The following is a 16,609-nucleotide window of genomic DNA, read 5'->3' as shown; positions in this document are numbered from 1 at the left end:
CCAAAGCTGATTTTATTCCGAAATCTTTATTAAGGCAGCATGATAGAAATGGGCCAGCAGCCCAAACCTTGTGGCCTGAGGAAAGACCTGTGTCCATAGGGCCTACCCTCTCTCCAGAAAGCTCAGTCACCTCCGCAGCACCCATCCCCACTCAAACCCTCTCCGCTGGAAAATGAGGTGGAGGGCTAAGGAGAGGAAGGCATGACCCCATCCCAGGCTGTAGCAGCTCCTGGGCCACAAAGCGCCAGCAGAGGGGAGGGAAAGAGCAACCACCAGGGTTACCACCACTTGTGGAGTACAGGCCTCACTGTACCCTCCTACAGTTGTACTCAAAGCAATAAATTAAAATGACCATCAGCACCCCTCAAGATCCCTCAATCACAGAAGCCAAGCAGGAAGCAAAGCAACAATTTGTGGGTTCTTGCTCTTCTGACCAAGGCCTAGTCTGTTCCCTCTGAGAGCAGCCGGGAGTATGGGGTTACACAGCGACCATGCAGCTTGGCCCTTCATGCATGTCTGTCAGGATGCCTGAAGAACCTGAAACTAAACGCAGTGACGCTGGGAGGGACCACCCCTTTGGAAGGTCCAGGGGTGTTTTGGCAACTGAGAAGATTGGAGCCTCAGACAGAGGAGGGACTCGAAAAGGAATGCTGCTGCATGGTTTTTACCTGCTTTGAATTTCTCCGACCAGCATGGCCCCAAACAGCCAAGCTGGTCAAGTGGGAAGGAAGAGGAGCTGGCTGGCCATGACCGCATGGCCAGCCAGCCCCTTAGTGCACACTGTGGGGATAGGCAGGACCTGGCCCCTTGGGCTTTGTGAGGGGAAGAAGAGCCCCCCTCGGGCTTCAGACACGGCATGGATTGTTCCTACAGGCAGGGAGGGGGTGGCAGCGGCCCCTCCTCTGCTCGGCGGCCACCTGGGGGGGCCTGTCCCAAGCTACAGGTGGATGGCAGTGACATCTGTGGGAGTGCTGGTCTGACTGGGCCCCTGGCTGCTAGAGCCCCGGGGGGCTTTGGGCACTGGGCTGGGGGCTGTCTGGGCAGCTTCCCTGAGGCTCTCCCTGAGCGCAGCTTCGATCTGCTCCTGACAGGCACGCAGGCAGTCCTAGGAAGAAGAAGGTCATCCAGACGGAGCTCTCCCCACAGCCCTGACGACAGGCAGGTGCAAGGGAAAGGCCACCACCCCTGTGCATGGGGAAGTCTGGGGAGGTTAGGCCACAGCCCAGCCCAGGAATCAAGTCTTTAGTTCTCAGAAACTGGCAAGAGGATGTGGCAAGGGTGTGAGAGCAACACTACATCTGACACCAAGTCCCCCACCCCTGGCCGCAGCACACCGCTTGGCAAGAGAAGGGCATCTATGTACATGCAGTGTCCTTCACCCCGCCCAGCCCTCTCCAGACTGGAGCAGGAGATAAAAGGCCACGGAAGCGGGCCCGGGGCGTGCAGTCCCGGCTGGGGCTGGGTGCGCCCTCTGCTGGGGATTCAGGGCAATAGTGCCGCTTCTTGTGAATGGGGCCGAGACTTACCACTTCAGTGCCTGTGATTCCTGCCAGAAACTCTGTGAGCTCATCTGCAGACATAGAGCACGCGCCTAGGCCTTGTACTGCAGCCCCAATGCTGCCTGTGGCGATCATGGATGGAGGATACATCGCAAAGGTGTAATCTTTTAAAAGAGAGGGAACCATGAGAAGAAAAGCCCCTTATACTTTCTCCTTGTTCCAACACCCCGGGCTGCATAACTCCAGCGTTGCTACAGCACACTACAGCGGTGGGTGGGTGGAATGACACAGGGCCAAGGGGAGCAGGCAGATCCTAGGGAGGGGAGGGGTTGGTGTGTGTGCAAGGTGCGGGAAATTTGGCTGAGGCACACACTATCGCTGAACAGCAAAATTTCCCATCGACCCAGACTGGACCTGGCCAGAAACTAGAAAATGTCCAAAAGCCTGGGGTGAAGACCTTAGGTACGTCTTCTGTAGGCACGTCTTCTTAGGTACGTACGTCTGTACTGATCGCTACTACCGACTGACTACCGAAACAACCTCCTGGCTGCTACTTATCCTTCAAGCCTGGTTTTCCCACATTGGCTCTTACCTGTAGCACAGAGGGCCAAAAAGGTCTGGGCATGCTTTTTGACCAAGGCCTGTCGGTCACTGGGCAGAGAAAGGCGGTGCAGAATCAGGACCAGGAAATCATGTGCGATCACTGCAGCCAGGTCCCACTTGAGCTTCCCCAGGACCAGCACCTCCCATTCCTGGGGGTCGGGGAATGAACACAGAGTCAGGAGTGAGAATCTGACAGAAGGTTCAGTTTTGCCTCTGGTTTCAGGGGCTGGCACTATGGGCTGATGAGCTTAGGGCAGGAAGGAGCTAGGGGCACTTCCTTAAGCATCTATCAAGCACCACTGGGTGCTAGGATGGGATGAATTATCCCTCTTAATCCTCCCATGAATCTGAGGCTGGAGTAAGTTGAAGCAGAAAGACTAAATTTCAAGGACTAGGGAAACCTCTCCTTCCGGAGTCCTGCATCTCGGCCAGGTCTCTTAAACACAATGAGCATGAGGCCACTCCTAAGGCTCCTCAGAGGGGAGGTTGCCCAACCCAACCCACACCCCCATCTGTGGGACACAACAGGGGTGGGTCCTGCCTCAAGACAGAGGGAGGCCAAGCCAAACAGGATGAATCCAGATGACCCCTGAGGAACCTACCCAAGCCTACAAAAACCATTAGGAGGCTCGGAGCCCCAGCCCCAGTCCACTTGTCTGAAGTTCCTAGACCTGGCCTGAGTTTCATTTCCGAGTTGCACACATGAGGATTTCTTCATTGTTTTATCTCAGGAAGGAACTCGTGGGTTTGACTCCTCACTGAGGTAGAAATGACAGCCCCACCCAACCTCTTCCAGGGCCCCCAGCAACAGCTGACCTTCCCTTTGTCCCATGACCTAGGTGTCAGCCCCAGGCTTCTTACAGGACCCCACAGACACAGCCTGGGCTAGAGCGAGCAGTAAGGCAAGGCCTGAGTTCTTTGCCCTGGGGCTTGCCATGGTAACCAAATAGCATCTAGCCTGCAAGGGAACACCCACGAGGCAACCTGGAAGTGTGTGGGGTCCTCGCTGAGGAAAGATGGCCTTCCCCCCCAGTATGCAGACAACACGAGAAATCTCAGCCCTGCTGCAAGAACACAGTGGCTGGCAGCATACATCTCCTCCCTGGTTTCAAGGCGCTCTGGTTGGAATTTTCCCCTCCTTTCTCGGGCCTCAGCCTCTGCTGTGCATGGATTTGGACTGCTAGAGTTCTCAGAGGTTCCTCACGGCCCGACCACACGCCATTCATAGCTCAGGCCTTGAGCAGGAGAAGGACTTGCATCTTCTGAACCCCCCCCCTCACACAGTCATGTAGACCACCCTAATCTCTTCCCAAAGAGGAAGTCTCCTACCTCCCAGCCCCAATCCCTCAAAAAACATCTTGCTCCCTGCCTCTGGAAACTACCAGCTTCATCACAAAGAGCCGTGGGGCCTCCCAGATTCCCAACTAAGGCCTCCCATCCGTGAGAGCTGCTTGACAGGAAGAGGAATCCAGTTCCCCAGCTCACAGCAGTCAGGGGCCCCAGTACCCTAGCTTCCCAGCCAGCCAATCACATTAATCTGCCTGCCGCCCTCCTCCCTAGGAGATGGGGCCCAGAGACGACTCTCAGGGTCAGGGAAGGCTTGGCCAGCCACACAACAAGGTGGAGGGAGGTGCCAGCTCACCCACCCTCCTCTCCCCCAGACCCTGTGGGAGATGATGTTCATGCTCTCTTCCAGATCCAAGCAGTTCCTCCACCTCCTCCCTAGACTCCTCCCGGGCAGGGCAAAACCCAACCGATTTCTGCCCCGCCGGGAGGAGCCCAGCCCAAGTTCCCAGCAAGAGGCCCCCGAGGAGCCACTTCCCAAACCACAGGAGTGACAGCAGCTCCCCACAGGGTTATGAAAGCCCTTGGTCTGAGTGGGAGGGCCAGGGGACCAGCGGCATTATCACATCGGAAGCAGCTGCAGCTCAGCAGCTCAGCTCCCTCTCTGTCTCAGCTCTGGCCTTTGGCTAAGAGGCAAAGGGAAAGACTCTTCCACGGGGCCCAGAGCAGCAGCTGCTCCAGTTTTTCAGAAGGAAGACAGGGAAGGGAGGGTTCGGAAGGAGCGGTGTCTTTGGGGAAAGAAGGGAAAGGGATGAAAACACCTCAGCACTTCCAGCAATCAGGGCCTGGCTTTAATCAGCCCTGGGAGGCTTTTCCATCACAAAGTCCACACGGGGATAAAGCCTCATGCAAGGCAGCCCCCTCCCCCACGTGAAGCACATTCCACTCCGGTGGGGGTGTGCAGACATGCCCTGCTGCCAATAAATAACTCACGGTGGCTGTGTAAACCCAGAGGCAAAGTACTAGTGTATAGACCCGCAACTGGACTTGCTGCTATCTGGAGGAAAGACAAGTCGGGAGCGGAAGCCCACCGCAGTCAGAGGAAGGGGGTTCACGGAGTTTCAGGCCCGAGGCTGAGGCACGACCACCACACTACGGGGCCTCGGTCCCACCTAGTTCTTTTCCAAAATACCAGCCAGGGGCGAAGGAAGGGTTGGGAAGTGAGGGGGTGCGCCTGGCTTTCTTCTCTCTAGGGCGACTCTATGCTGCACGAGCGGGGGAACAGGGGGATTCCACACGCACCCGCAACTGCCAGGGAGCCACAGCTTGGTCGGTATAGATGCAAAGCTTCTCAATGGTCAGGGGCGTGGTTTCGCGCAACTTGGAGGCCAGCAACAGGCAGACGGTACCTAGAAGCTGCAACTGCGCCTTTCGGGTGGGGACGCAGGACAGGTAGCGATCCAAGTAGTTCATCGCCAGAGGGAAGACATCCTCCTCGCAGCGCTGCTCCTCACACACCTGAGGGACGGCGCACGAGTCACGGCCAGGGCAGGACCAAGTGAGACACAGCGGCATGGGGCGGGGGTGGGGGTGGTGGAGGGAGAGTGGAATGTGGAGCAAAAAATAAACGGAGAGGGGATAAACTCACAGCGGCGAGTATCAATAACCGAGGAGGATGCGCCCTCCCCAAGGTGACCCCCCCACTTCCTCTGCATGGTCTCCTCCCCACCCCGGAGCGGGCGGGGGGGGGGTGGAAAGGAGAAGAGCCCATGCACACGAAGGATTCTAGACTCCCCTCCCCCACGGCGGGCGGAAGGGGGGACGGAAGGGTCACCTAGAGAGAATTGGGACCTTACCCTCATTACCACCACCCACTCCCCAGGGGAAGGGAGGGAACTCCTGCCGCGGTCTCCCGCACTTTTCATTTCCCTGTGGACCGGAACCAAGCGCGCGCCACCCCCACAAGCTTCCCCCGCCAGAATCCCGCGACAGACACAGGAACCAGTTCTGGGGCCAAGGCGGCCGAGCCCAGGGTTTCCCAAACGTGCTCTCCAGAGAGCACCGAGTAAGGAAGGAAGCAGGAGACACCGAGAGAGGCCAGAGGGGGAAGAATGGCCCTTAGCCCGCATTCCCGACCCAAAAGTGAAGATTAGTTACAGTGCCAAGTAACTGGCAAGTCACAGAAGAAGTCGATCAGGATTGGGGAAAGGAAAGGGACAGAACGCAGGCAGCTGGCTGGGGTGCCTGTGGGAAAAGGCCAGGCCCGTGCAGTCTGGGACGCCAAAGCATCTTGCAGATTGTGGTCGGGATCGTGAAGTCCCGACAGGGCAACTTCGCTTTGCCCGGGGGTGGGGGTGGGGTGAGGAGAGGGGACCCGTCCGGGCCTTACCTCCAGCATCCAGTACGCCAGCATCTTCCGCATGTGCGGCTTGATCTCCTTCTGCACGCACTGGAAGTAGGAGGCTCGTGGCACGTAGCGCTCCTCCAGGCGGAGCAAACTCTGCAGGACACGCTGGTCCCCCAGCAGCTGCGGGTCGGGCCCGGCCCGGGGCGCGTGCCGGGTGCCCTCGCAACACAGCAGCTCCATCCTGCGACGGCTCACGGGCGAGAGTGAGAGCGCGGGCTGGCGAGTCCTTGGAGAGGCGACGCGCGTGAGGGAGAGCGCGGGGTGCGGGCGGGTCTGGCGCTGGAGCTGGCACTGTGCGGAGAAGCCCCAGCCCGCCCGCCACCCGCGCGCACCGCTTCCCTGACAGGCGCCCCGCCCCTCGCGACGAAGTAGCAACCGTGGAATGCTCCGACGTCACAACGTTCTAAAGGGGCGGGGCCGCAGACGGAAAGGGCTGGCGGGTGCTGTACCCTCCCTCCCCGCAGCCCCATTGGTCCGCTGGGCTCCGGCCCGCAGGCTTCCGGGCCCTCCGGGCCCTCCGGACGAAGAAGGTGGAGAGAACTTTCTGGGAAGCGTGCCCTCTTCCCCATCAATGGGCCCGGTCGCGACTCTAGCCACCCGGGAAAGAACTAGTCGCCAAAAGTTATTCACTCGCGTGCGCGCCCTGTTTCATTGATCTAGGAAATGTGGCAACAGCTTACTCCTTCTCCCTAAGGTGGGTTCTAGGAATAGACTGAGTCGGGCTATATTTTGCAGGCCAGGAAACTGAGGCACAGCAGTAGCAGCAAAGAAGTCACTGTTAGTCTTTCGAGAAACCTGGGCTCCAGAGTCTTGTCTACAAAGACGAATCCCGCAGACCTGCAGCAGTTTCTGGCCAACTCGGTACCTCAGAGGGTGAAGGAGCCTGGCAGCAAGTCTGACAACCTGAGTGGAATCCCTGGGACCCACGTGGTGGGAAGAAAAGGAATCCGTTCCCACAAGCTGTCCTCTGATTTCCACACCAATGCTGTTGCATGTGCACGCGCCCCTCCCCCCACCCCCCACCACCACCACCACCACACACAAATAATACAAATGAAAAGCAAAAGGAGAAATGCAGTTTCTCAGATCAGCTGAATGGGACACTGAATTGTTTCAAGGTTCGTTTGAGGAACACTTGAAGTAGGAGCGGTGTTGGTCAAAAAAAAATCAGCACATTAAAATAAAACCCAGCTGTAGTTGGATGTGGTGGTGCAAGCCCGTAATCTCAGAACTGGGGAAGCGATGGCAGCCTGGCAGTCCTTCGTCACTTAGGATTCGCAGACACTTCAAGGCCAGCCTAGGTCAGTCTCTCGGTCTCTCTGTCTCTCACACACACACACCTATGAGAGAGAGAGAAGCTTCCACTATGGCTCAGGTGGTAGATTTACCATGCTCAAGACCCAGGGTTCAATCCCCAGCACTGTAGAAACTGGGGATGGCATCCCATACCTGTAATTCCAGCACTTGGGAGGTGGAAACAGGAGGATCCAAAGTTCAAGGTCATTGTTGGCTACCTAATGAGTTCAGGACCAGCCTGGGCTATGTAAGAGCCTATCTCAAAAACAAAAACAACCAAACCTAATAATAACAATAATAGCTTATGTGTATAATGCCAAGACTTTGGAACTATGGTAAATTTCCAGGACCACAATGAGACCCTGTCTCCGAACAAAATCAAATAAAAAAATCAGAATTGGGCACGATGGCACATGTCTGTAATCAAACACCTGGGAGGAGGAAGAAGACCCGTGGAGAACTCCATGCCAGCCAGGCCCACATTAGAAGACTAAAACAAAAAGAAAAGAAAAAGGAAGAGGGGGGGGAAGAAAGGAAAAGAAAGTAGTAGAAGGCTGAAGTGGTGCACGATAGAGCACACCTTTAATCCCAGCACTTTGCAGACAGAGGCAGGCAGGTTACTTTGAGTTAAAAGCTAGCCTGATCTAAGTAGAGAGTTCCAGGTCAGCCAGAGCTGTATCATGAGGCTTTGTCTCAAAAACAAAAACAGTAGGAAAGCAGGAAGGAAGAGGAAAGGAGGGAAGGAAGGAAGGAAAGAAGGAAGGAAGGAAGGAAGGAAGGAAGGAAGGAAGGAAGGAAGGAAGGAAGGAATCCCATCACACAGACACTGCTCTTCCTGCTCAGTCCAAGTGAGCTCTAGGACAGCAGAGGACACAGTATACACAGTGAGGTACTAAGGGGTCAGAATCCACCACTGCGCGCTCATGTGGGAAGAATGGGGCATGATGGGATTAGTTTAGCGGCAGAAGGTCACCTCCCCAGTGGTTTTCTTCTTTGTTAAGATGGTGTCTTACTGTATAGCCCCCTGCTGACCTTGCACTCTGTCTTCCTGCCTCAGTTTCCCAAGTGTGTACCGCCATGCTTATTCCAAACTGTACACATAAGAAACTGGGGAGGGGACATTCTTTGAGACGGAATCCTATGGAACCCAGGCTGGCTTTGAACTTAGTTGAGGCTGGATTTGATCTTCCTGCCATTACCTCCCAACCAGTGAGCACTACTCACACAGACAGTCTGTTAGTTTTTGATACAGGGTCTCCCTATGTAGCACTGACTCTAGCTAAGCCAGGATAGCCTCCAGCTTGCAACAATCTTACTGCCTCTTCCTCTCACTTTCTGGGATTGCAGGCATGCACCAGCAAACTTCCTGTCCTTGAAGGCAAAGACAAAGTCCTGTGTAGCCGGGTATCCTCCGGATACACCACCTCACCGGGACAGCCCACAACAGTATCGGGTATTCACGTGCGTGCAGTATGCCCCAGAACCAAACATACCTATGACGTAATAAATCATTTTATCTTCCCAACAGCCTAACAGGAAGTACATTATTTCGGCCGTTTATAACAGGGCCTGGGTGCTAATACTCCAATTGAGTGGCTAAGTAACCATCGAGAGGTCATAAAGCCAGTAATTGCTGGAGACAGGCTCCAGTCCAGTCTAGCTCCAGAGTTCACGCCCTTACAGGGTGGGCATCAGGAGGGAGAGAGATGCTAGGGCTCCAAGCCAGGACTTGGTACATGCTAGGCGGGTGTGCTCTACCCCTGAGCTACCTCTCTAACCCCATAGCTTCGCTGTATTTTTAATAAGCTTGAGGACCCTTTCATTCCAGTTTAAGAATGAAGACAGGGAAGGCAGCTGCCAGGAAGAGGGAGATGAACTGAAGAAGAGAGAAATCCTGGCCTTTTGAGTTAGGATCAGCAATGGAGACCTGGGAGCATCCTTAGAAAAGGGAAGAAGTGTCTTCCGACAAAAACAAAACAAAACAAAAACAGGAAGAAAGCCCTTAGTGCCACAGCAAATGCGCTTTGGATTTGGAAGAGAGAATGAGGGAAATGGAAAAGTTAAACACTCCAACTGAGAACTCAGAAAATGGGGAGGCTTAGCTGTAGAGCTCTGAGAGAGCTCCGTCCTGTCCCAGCTCTTAACTGCTTCATTCCATTTGCCCCTTGTCTGTCCCATGGATGTGCACTGACTTACTCCTTTTGATCTGTTAACTGAGAAAGGGCACCCAGAGACAGGTGAATCGGAGATGCTTTCCGGGATTAGCTGTTCAAGAGCCTCTCTGTCTGGGGCCTTGAGGGCCAAGGAGCTGGCCACTGAGGAAGCGGGTGGCTCCTCGGAAGAAGCCCTGAGAGGTACACTGACCTGCTTCACCATCACTACCCCTCAAAGAACAGACCTAAGAAGACAAAGCCACAAAGCAAGGGCTGGGAATGTAGCTCAGCCGGAAGAGGGTTTGACTAACACCCTCGAAGCCCTACATTCAGTTCCCAGCACTGGCTAAAACCGAGTAAAACTGGGCAAAAACAGGTGTAGTGGTGCACTCCGGTAATCTCCACACTCAGGAAGTGGAAGCAGGAAGATCAGAAGTTCAAGGCCACCCTGGACTACACGAGACTCCGTCTCAAAAATAAAATAAATTAAAATAAAAATAAAAAAAAAATAAAAAAAGAAGAGAAGGGAAGGTAGGGCAGCGAGCAGCAGGAGTTAAGACAAAGCGCTTCAGGCCAGGTGCATCCAATTACAAAGTTGCTCAAATGAAATGGTAAATGAGAGGAAGGATGGAATGTGATGTCACCCGCCAGGGGGAAAGCCTGGGGGAAGAAGGACACAGTGCCTTCTTCCTCCTCCTACTCCCTCACCTCCTTATCACTGGAAGGTCTCCATTTGAAACCCAGAAGGGGGAACAAGGTGACAGGTGAGGCCCATCACCTCACAGTTACCTTCAGACCTACTGTGACAGGAAGAGAGACGACCAGATATGGGGCTAAGATGAGGGGATACCCACCCCAAAACAAGAAGGTGGACAAAGTTCTGGAGTGAGGCCACTCTCCCTTCCAAAGGTGGGTCCACGCCCTGTGACTCTGAGGAAAGACCAATCCTCTCTTGCCTGCTTCTCTTTTCATTCAGTTGGGTAATAGCAAAGGGGAAGGGGGGGGGCTGAAGACCAGAAGGCCCCAAGTATCTTGCACATTTAGGGGGCAAAGCGAACATGCAAATGTGGTAGTTTCTAAACTAATTGTGGTGTCCAGTCCCTAGAACCCTAGCGCTCTTGAGTCTGAGGCAGGAGGGATGCTGCAGGTTCAAGGCCAGCCTGGACTACCCAGTACTGAGACCCATCTTCCTGAAAAAAATGGTTATTTCTGTAATAACAATTTTCCCTCTCCCTCTCTTTCCCTCTTACACCCTTTTCTGAGTTAGGTGTAGCTCAGTGGTAAAGCACTTACTCAGAATTCATGAGGTCCCTAGGTTCAATTCCCCAGACCCACAGTAGTGGAAAAAAGTTAGTCATGATTATAGTTCTTAAAAGCCAAACTTGTTGCCAAGCAACAAGGCAGTGGCACTCGCCTTTGATCCCAGCACTTGGGAAGGCAGATCTCTGTGAGTTCAAGGCCAGCCTGATCTACAAAGCGAGTCCAGGACAACCAAGGACACACAGAGAAACCCTGTCTCGAAAAGCAAAAAACAAAAACAAGCAAGCAAGCAAGCTGGGAATACAGTTCGCTGGTGGAGCACTTGTGTTGGTTTAATCCCCAGGAGCACAGAACAATCAGGACACTCTCCCTGATGCACACTGAACACAGAGGTGGTAACTCTGGCAGATCCCATTTTGCTAACGACCTCTAAGGCTAGGACTCGGAGCTTTAGTACTTCCGCTTTGTGCTATTAGGTGCTGTTGGTACACTCTTAGAGAGACGGGCAATGAGAGACCCCAAAAGCATATGTGATACACAAGGGCAACTAGCCCAACAAGCAACTATCTGCACAATCCCAGACATTGACCTGGGGAGCAGCACCTGGGGACAATTTTCTGGTGTGTCCCTCTTCTCCCACCATGGCTTCCAAACCCAGGTCTTTTAAGTTTGTCCAGCAAGTGCTTTTACCTGCTGAACCGTTTACCTGTGGAGCCATTTTTGTGGCTCCACCCTTTTTTTTTTTTTTCTTCAGATAGTGTCTCATGTAGGCCAAGCTTCCCTCTAACTTGATGTATAGTTGAGGAGACCCTTGAATTTCTTTTTCTTTTGAGGCAGGGTGTTGTGTATCAGGCTAGACTTCAACTTAATATGGCCTGGAACTCCTGATTCTCCTACCTCCACCTCCCCTGGGGCAGGAATGATAGGACATTACAGTGGGAGGCCCCATCCCTGGTCACGTGTTGCTAGGGAAGGGACCTCACATACTAGGTGCTCTAGCAAACAAGCTTGTATACTCCCTACCCTTTTGTTTTGTTTTGTTCTTACCTTTTTCAGACAAGGTTCTGCTGTGCGCCCTGACCGGCCAGGCGCTCATGATGTAGCCTAGGCTGGCCATGCTCTTGCCCCGGCTTCCCAATCAAAGGGATCACAGATAAATGCTACCACAAAGCTACATTCTTTACCACCGTGCTGTGGTGCTGGCCGGCAGCCTCTGCCCTGTTTGCAATAAAGAATGGGGCCTCGTGGACTACCGGAACAGATCTCCCTCCTGGATGACACTGCTTGAGCCACTGATTAACCTGGCCGAGGCCACCTCTGGACTTCCCGTTAGGAATGAACTAACACGTCCTCCTTATTGTCTCAATCACTTTCACTCTTCAAGTGAAAGTACGACTCTATCCCCTACATACCTGGCATCTTCGTACCGGGCTAGCCTTCAGCGGCAAGCAGGCCAAGTTTTACAAACATTCAACAAAGGTGTCATCACCCACTCAGAGAATGGCAAAAGAGAGGCGACATCTCAACTAATTCTATTTTATTAACTTTTACTTGTTTTTGGTTGTGCATGGTAGTGCGCGGCTTTAATCCCAGCACTCAGGAGGAAGTGGCATTCAAGGCTGTGTAGTTGAGTTGATAGAGTGCTTGCCTAGCATGAAGAGAGCCGAGACAGACCCCCAGCACTACAGAAACCCACATGTGATGGCACACCATAGGATCCTAGCACCTGGCAGTAGAGGCAGGAAGTTCAGAAATTCAAGGCTGTGGGTCCGGAGAGGTGGCTCTTCAGCAAAGAGCACGCGCTGTTCTCCTGGAGGATCCAAGTTCAAGCAGCTTGTAACCGTCTATAACTGCAGCTCCAGGAACTCTGATGCTTCTGGCCTCCACAGGCACCTGCACATATCCACGTGCAGACACACAACCCTGCACACAGATAAAGACAAGCCGGTACTGCACGCCTTTAACCCCAGTGCTCAGGAGCCAGAGGCAGATCCAACGATCTCTGTGAGCTTGAGGCCAGCCTGGTCTACCTACTGGGCTCCAGTCCATCCATAGCTACACAGTGAGACCCTGTCTCGAAATAAAAATCTTTAAAAAGAAAGAAGCTCAAGGAAAGGCTAGAGAGATGGTTCAGTGGTTAAGAGCAAGCAGTGCTCATTCAGAGGACCCTGAGTTCAAGTCCCAGGACCCATATCAGAGGGATCCCAACCACCTGTAACTCCAGCTTCTTGGGGATCTAACACCTGCATTCATGCACACACACACAAAAATAATTTTTAATTTTTTTTTTTAAGTTCAAGGTTTTCAAGGTTGTTTTCTATATAAGAGTTTGAGACCAGTCTGGAATATATGCAAAAAGAGAGAAAGAGAGTGAGGCAGCTGGGGAGGGATGTTTACAGGGTGGAGGAGAGCTTTGTCTGGTAGTAAAACGCACAAGAAGATGAGTTTGGATCACTGGCACACATGTAAAAGGGCAGACGCTATAGTACGTGACTATAGTCCCAGCCCTGGGGAGGCAGAGATAAGAGGCTTCCAGGAGCTTGCTGGCCAGCCAATCTGCTCTATCCATAAACTCCAACGTCAGCGAAAGACCCTGTCTCAAAAAATAAAACAAAGGGCCATGAAGGAAGACGAAGTCCTCAATTTCTAGGCTCCACGGGCACAAATACTCACATAAGTATATACACGACTACACACCTAACAAATAAAGACTTTTTTTTATTTTTGTTTTTGTGAGACAGGGTCTCTCTGTGTACCCTGGCTGTCCTGAACTCACTCTATAGATCAAACTGTTCCAGAACTCGGAGATCCACCTGCCTCTGCCTCCCGAGTGCTGGGATTAAAGATGTTCACTGCCACTCCTGGCCCATCTTGACAGATTTTTTTAATGAATTAGTTATTATTGAACGTGTATGCGGGACTCGGGGGGACACAGGATGCACTCATGCCATGATGTGCAGTGTGCATGCAGAGCCTTTGGGGGGTCTGTTTTCTCCCTCCACTTTAAAGTGGGATCCAGCAGTCAAACTCAGGCCATCAAGCTTTCCCAGAACACACTTTCCCTCCTGAGTCATCTCACAGGCCTTAGGTTTCCGCCCCACCCCCCACCCCCAAGGTCATTTGAGAGTCATCCAATTCACTCATCCCTTAAAAGTACTCGCCACCAACCCTGATGAGCTGAGTTTGAGTCTCATTTTTGTCTATAACAACACAAGACCTATGGTGTACAAGAAGAAGAACAATTGCTGCAGTTTCTTCTGCTGCCCAAGTGCGCATGCGTGCACACCTACACACTCGCAAAAGAAATTAGATTCTTTGTTAGTGCACGCCTTTAATCCCAGCACTAGGGAGGCAGATCTCTGAGTTTGGGGCCACCCTGATCTATAGAGTGAGTCCCAGGACAGCTGGAGATACACAGAGAAACTCTGTTTAAAAAAAAAAAAAAAATTTTAAGTCTAACATTCAACCACTCGACCTCTGCTCGTAACTCAGAAGCCACTACAAAATGAAAAAAAAAAAAAAAGTAAGTGCTAAGCTAAAGCCAGGCTCTCTCTTCAGAACTATGACTTCAATAGATCAATAGATCTCAGGTGTATAGAGACTGTTAAGAACTGGAGATACGCCAGAAAAGGAGATCACACCAGGTCCAGCAACTCCCTATCTGAGACAGTGCACCCAGAGGCACTCCATGGGTAAAGCCTGGGGCCATGACCCCACTTCAGGGAGGCATCCCAGGCATGCCCTGGGTGACCTGCCTTAGCTCCTTTCTTCTTCTCGTCCCCCGCCTCCCTTTTCTTGTATCTTTGTGTGTGTGTGTGATGTGAGATGTGTATGTGTGTATATACATATGTAGAAGTCATATTAGAGGTTCTCACCCTCTACTCTGGTAAGACAAGGTCTGTTTATATACCCTGGGCTAGCTTCCAGACATGCTCCTGTTTCTACCCCTCATCCCATCATATGCTTGTAGAGCAAGCATTTTACTTCCTGCTTTGTCTTCCCATACTCACCCTCCCCCAACAGTCCCCTCTCGGATTTTCAAGATAGGGTTTCTCTGTGTAGCCCTGGCTGTCCTGGAACTCACTGTGTAGACCAAGCTGGCCATGAACTCAGAGATCTGCCTCCCTCTGCCTGAGATTAAAGGTGTGCACCACCACCGACAGGCTACCAACTAATTCCAATGTAACATTAATTCCGAAACCCAAAGAGAAGCTAGACATCACGGTGCATGCCTAAAATCCAGCTGGGAGGTAGGCGAGGGCAGAAATATTGCAAGTTCCAAGCCTGCCCGGGCGACTCTGCAAGATCGTGTTTCAGGCTGTGCGTGCAGCTCAGCTGGTGCAGTGCCTGTCTGAAGTGTAGGAAGCCCCACTGAGAGTCCCTAGTACTGTGTCAATTGAGCTTAATAGTTCAAGTCTCCACACCAGGAGGAGAGCAGGGGAATTAGAAAGTCAAGGGACTGGGAGGGGAAGAGGGAGGGGGCTACCGCCGGAATACAAAGAGAATAAATTGTAAGCAATCAATCAATCAATATAAAAAAGGAAAGAAAGTCAAGGTCACCCTCTAATAAGTGAGTTTGGGATATAGGAGACCCTGACTCAAAAGTAAAAAATACCTAAGGGCTGGTATAACTCCTTGGTAGAACATCTGCCTGGCATGTTAGAGATCCCAAGTTCAAACCCCAGCACAAGAGGAAGGAGACGCAAGGACAGTATATGGAAAGAAAAGTACCCTTAAGGGCATGGATGCAAGCCCTGGATAAGGTCCAGCCACAGCCACTGGAGATGCTGAGATGCTCAGCAGTAAGGACATGTACTACCAAGCCCGAGGACCCGAGTTCCCTCCCGGACCCATAGAGCAGAACGAGAGAACCAAATCTCCTAAGTTATCCTCTGACCTCCACACTCATATCACGGCACACCTATACACCCTCTCTCTCTCTCTTTCTCTCTCTCTCTCTCATGACACACACACACACGCAGAGAATCTAACTAATTAATTAATGTAATTTTAAGCCTACAATTCCAATATTGAAGAGGCAGGCAAACATTCTGGAGTTCAAGGCCAGTTTGGTCTACATCTTGAGACAAAGTTGTCTCAAAAGCAAAGCAAATGACCCCCTCCCCGCAAGTAAAAAAATTGATAAGTGAATAAAAAGAACATTATATACTAAACTAGATGTTGACTTATTATTTTTCTTTTTATTTTTAAACTGGAGCTAGCATGAAATTCTGTTACTATATTTCTGGGTTTATTTATTTTTTATTTTCTATCTATCTATCCATCCATCCATCCATCCATCCATCCATCCATCCATCCATCCATTTGAGACACGGGGTCTCACTGTGGAGCCTTGGCTGTCCTGGAACTAACCCTATGTAGACCAAGCTGGCCTGACACTCACAGAGATTTGCCTGCCTCTGCTGGGATTGATGGTGTAGGTCATTACCGTGCCGCTCGCTCACTTTCCTCACACTTTAGGGCCTGGTCCCATTCTGGATTTCTCCCTTGCTCTGATTTGCTGATTCGGTCACTGCCTACTGGGAACACACAGCACTCCCTTGGATCTCTTAGATCCTACTTTTCCTGTCCATCCACTCCTTTCGTTTTATTTGTTTATTTGTTTGTTTTGAAACAAGACCCCATGCAGCTCAGTGGCATCCTGATCCTTCTGCTTCCATCTAAGTGCTGAGATTATTAACATGCATCATGCCAGACTCCACAGATTTCTCAAAATCTACCACCAAATAAATTCCATCACAGCAGAGAAAAGGGAATGACATTAGGAACTCGACCCCACGGTCTGATCGTGTCCTGTGTAAACCTCGTATTTGCTCCAAGTCTTCACATTCTGTCTCAGAAAAGTATACATTTTTAGATTCTGGTCCATGGTATAGCCCTGGATAATGCATAAATCATGGCTTCTAACAGAAAAATAAGTAAAATAAATTTCTTTTTTATTTCGTTTAATTATTATTTTTTTCGAGACAGGGTTTCTCTGTGTAGCCCTGGCTGTCCTAGATTCTCTTTCTAGACCAGGCTGGCCTGGAACTCACAGCGATCTGCCTGACTCTGCCTCCCTAGTGCTGGGACCACAAGTGTGTGCC

The 16,609-nt window shown here is 51.9% G+C and overlaps 1 protein-coding gene and 1 long non-coding RNA gene across 3 annotated transcripts in view; both read right to left on the bottom strand.

Annotated features, from left to right (window-relative positions):
* Positions 1-7: 7 nt before the first annotated feature.
* Ccnd3 (cyclin D3) lies at positions 8-11,737 on the bottom strand. Of its 2 annotated transcripts, XM_055613401.1 has the most exons (6): positions 11,550-11,737; positions 5,776-6,019; positions 4,689-4,904; positions 2,092-2,251; positions 1,527-1,663; positions 8-1,105 (listed from the first exon to the last, which is right to left on the bottom strand). In XM_055613401.1, exons 2-6 carry the CDS (start codon positions 5,971-5,973, stop codon positions 938-940), a joined length of 879 nt encoding a protein of 292 aa, XP_055469376.1. In that variant the 5' UTR covers positions 5,974-6,019; positions 11,550-11,737; the 3' UTR covers positions 8-937. The 2 variants fall into 2 exon arrangements, with proteins under 2 accessions (XP_055469376.1, XP_055469367.1); XM_055613392.1 differs by lacking the exon at positions 11,550-11,737 and having other exon boundaries at positions 5,776-6,767.
* Positions 11,738-12,061: 324 nt separating this feature from the next.
* The window catches only part of LOC129682530 (uncharacterized), a 79,200-nt gene continuing 74,652 nt past the window's right edge, over positions 12,062-16,609 (bottom strand). The window contains exon 3 of the long non-coding RNA XR_008720993.1: positions 12,062-12,425. This is a non-coding gene — a long non-coding RNA (uncharacterized LOC129682530). The remainder of the gene's footprint in view (positions 12,426-16,609) is intronic.

This window comes from Psammomys obesus, unplaced genomic scaffold, assembly GCF_907164565.1.
Source record: "Psammomys obesus unplaced genomic scaffold, mPsaObe1.curated_primary_1811, whole genome shotgun sequence".
Lineage (NCBI taxonomy): Eukaryota > Metazoa > Chordata > Mammalia > Rodentia > Muridae > Psammomys > Psammomys obesus.
This window is presented reverse-complemented; position numbering and strand designations above follow the sequence as displayed.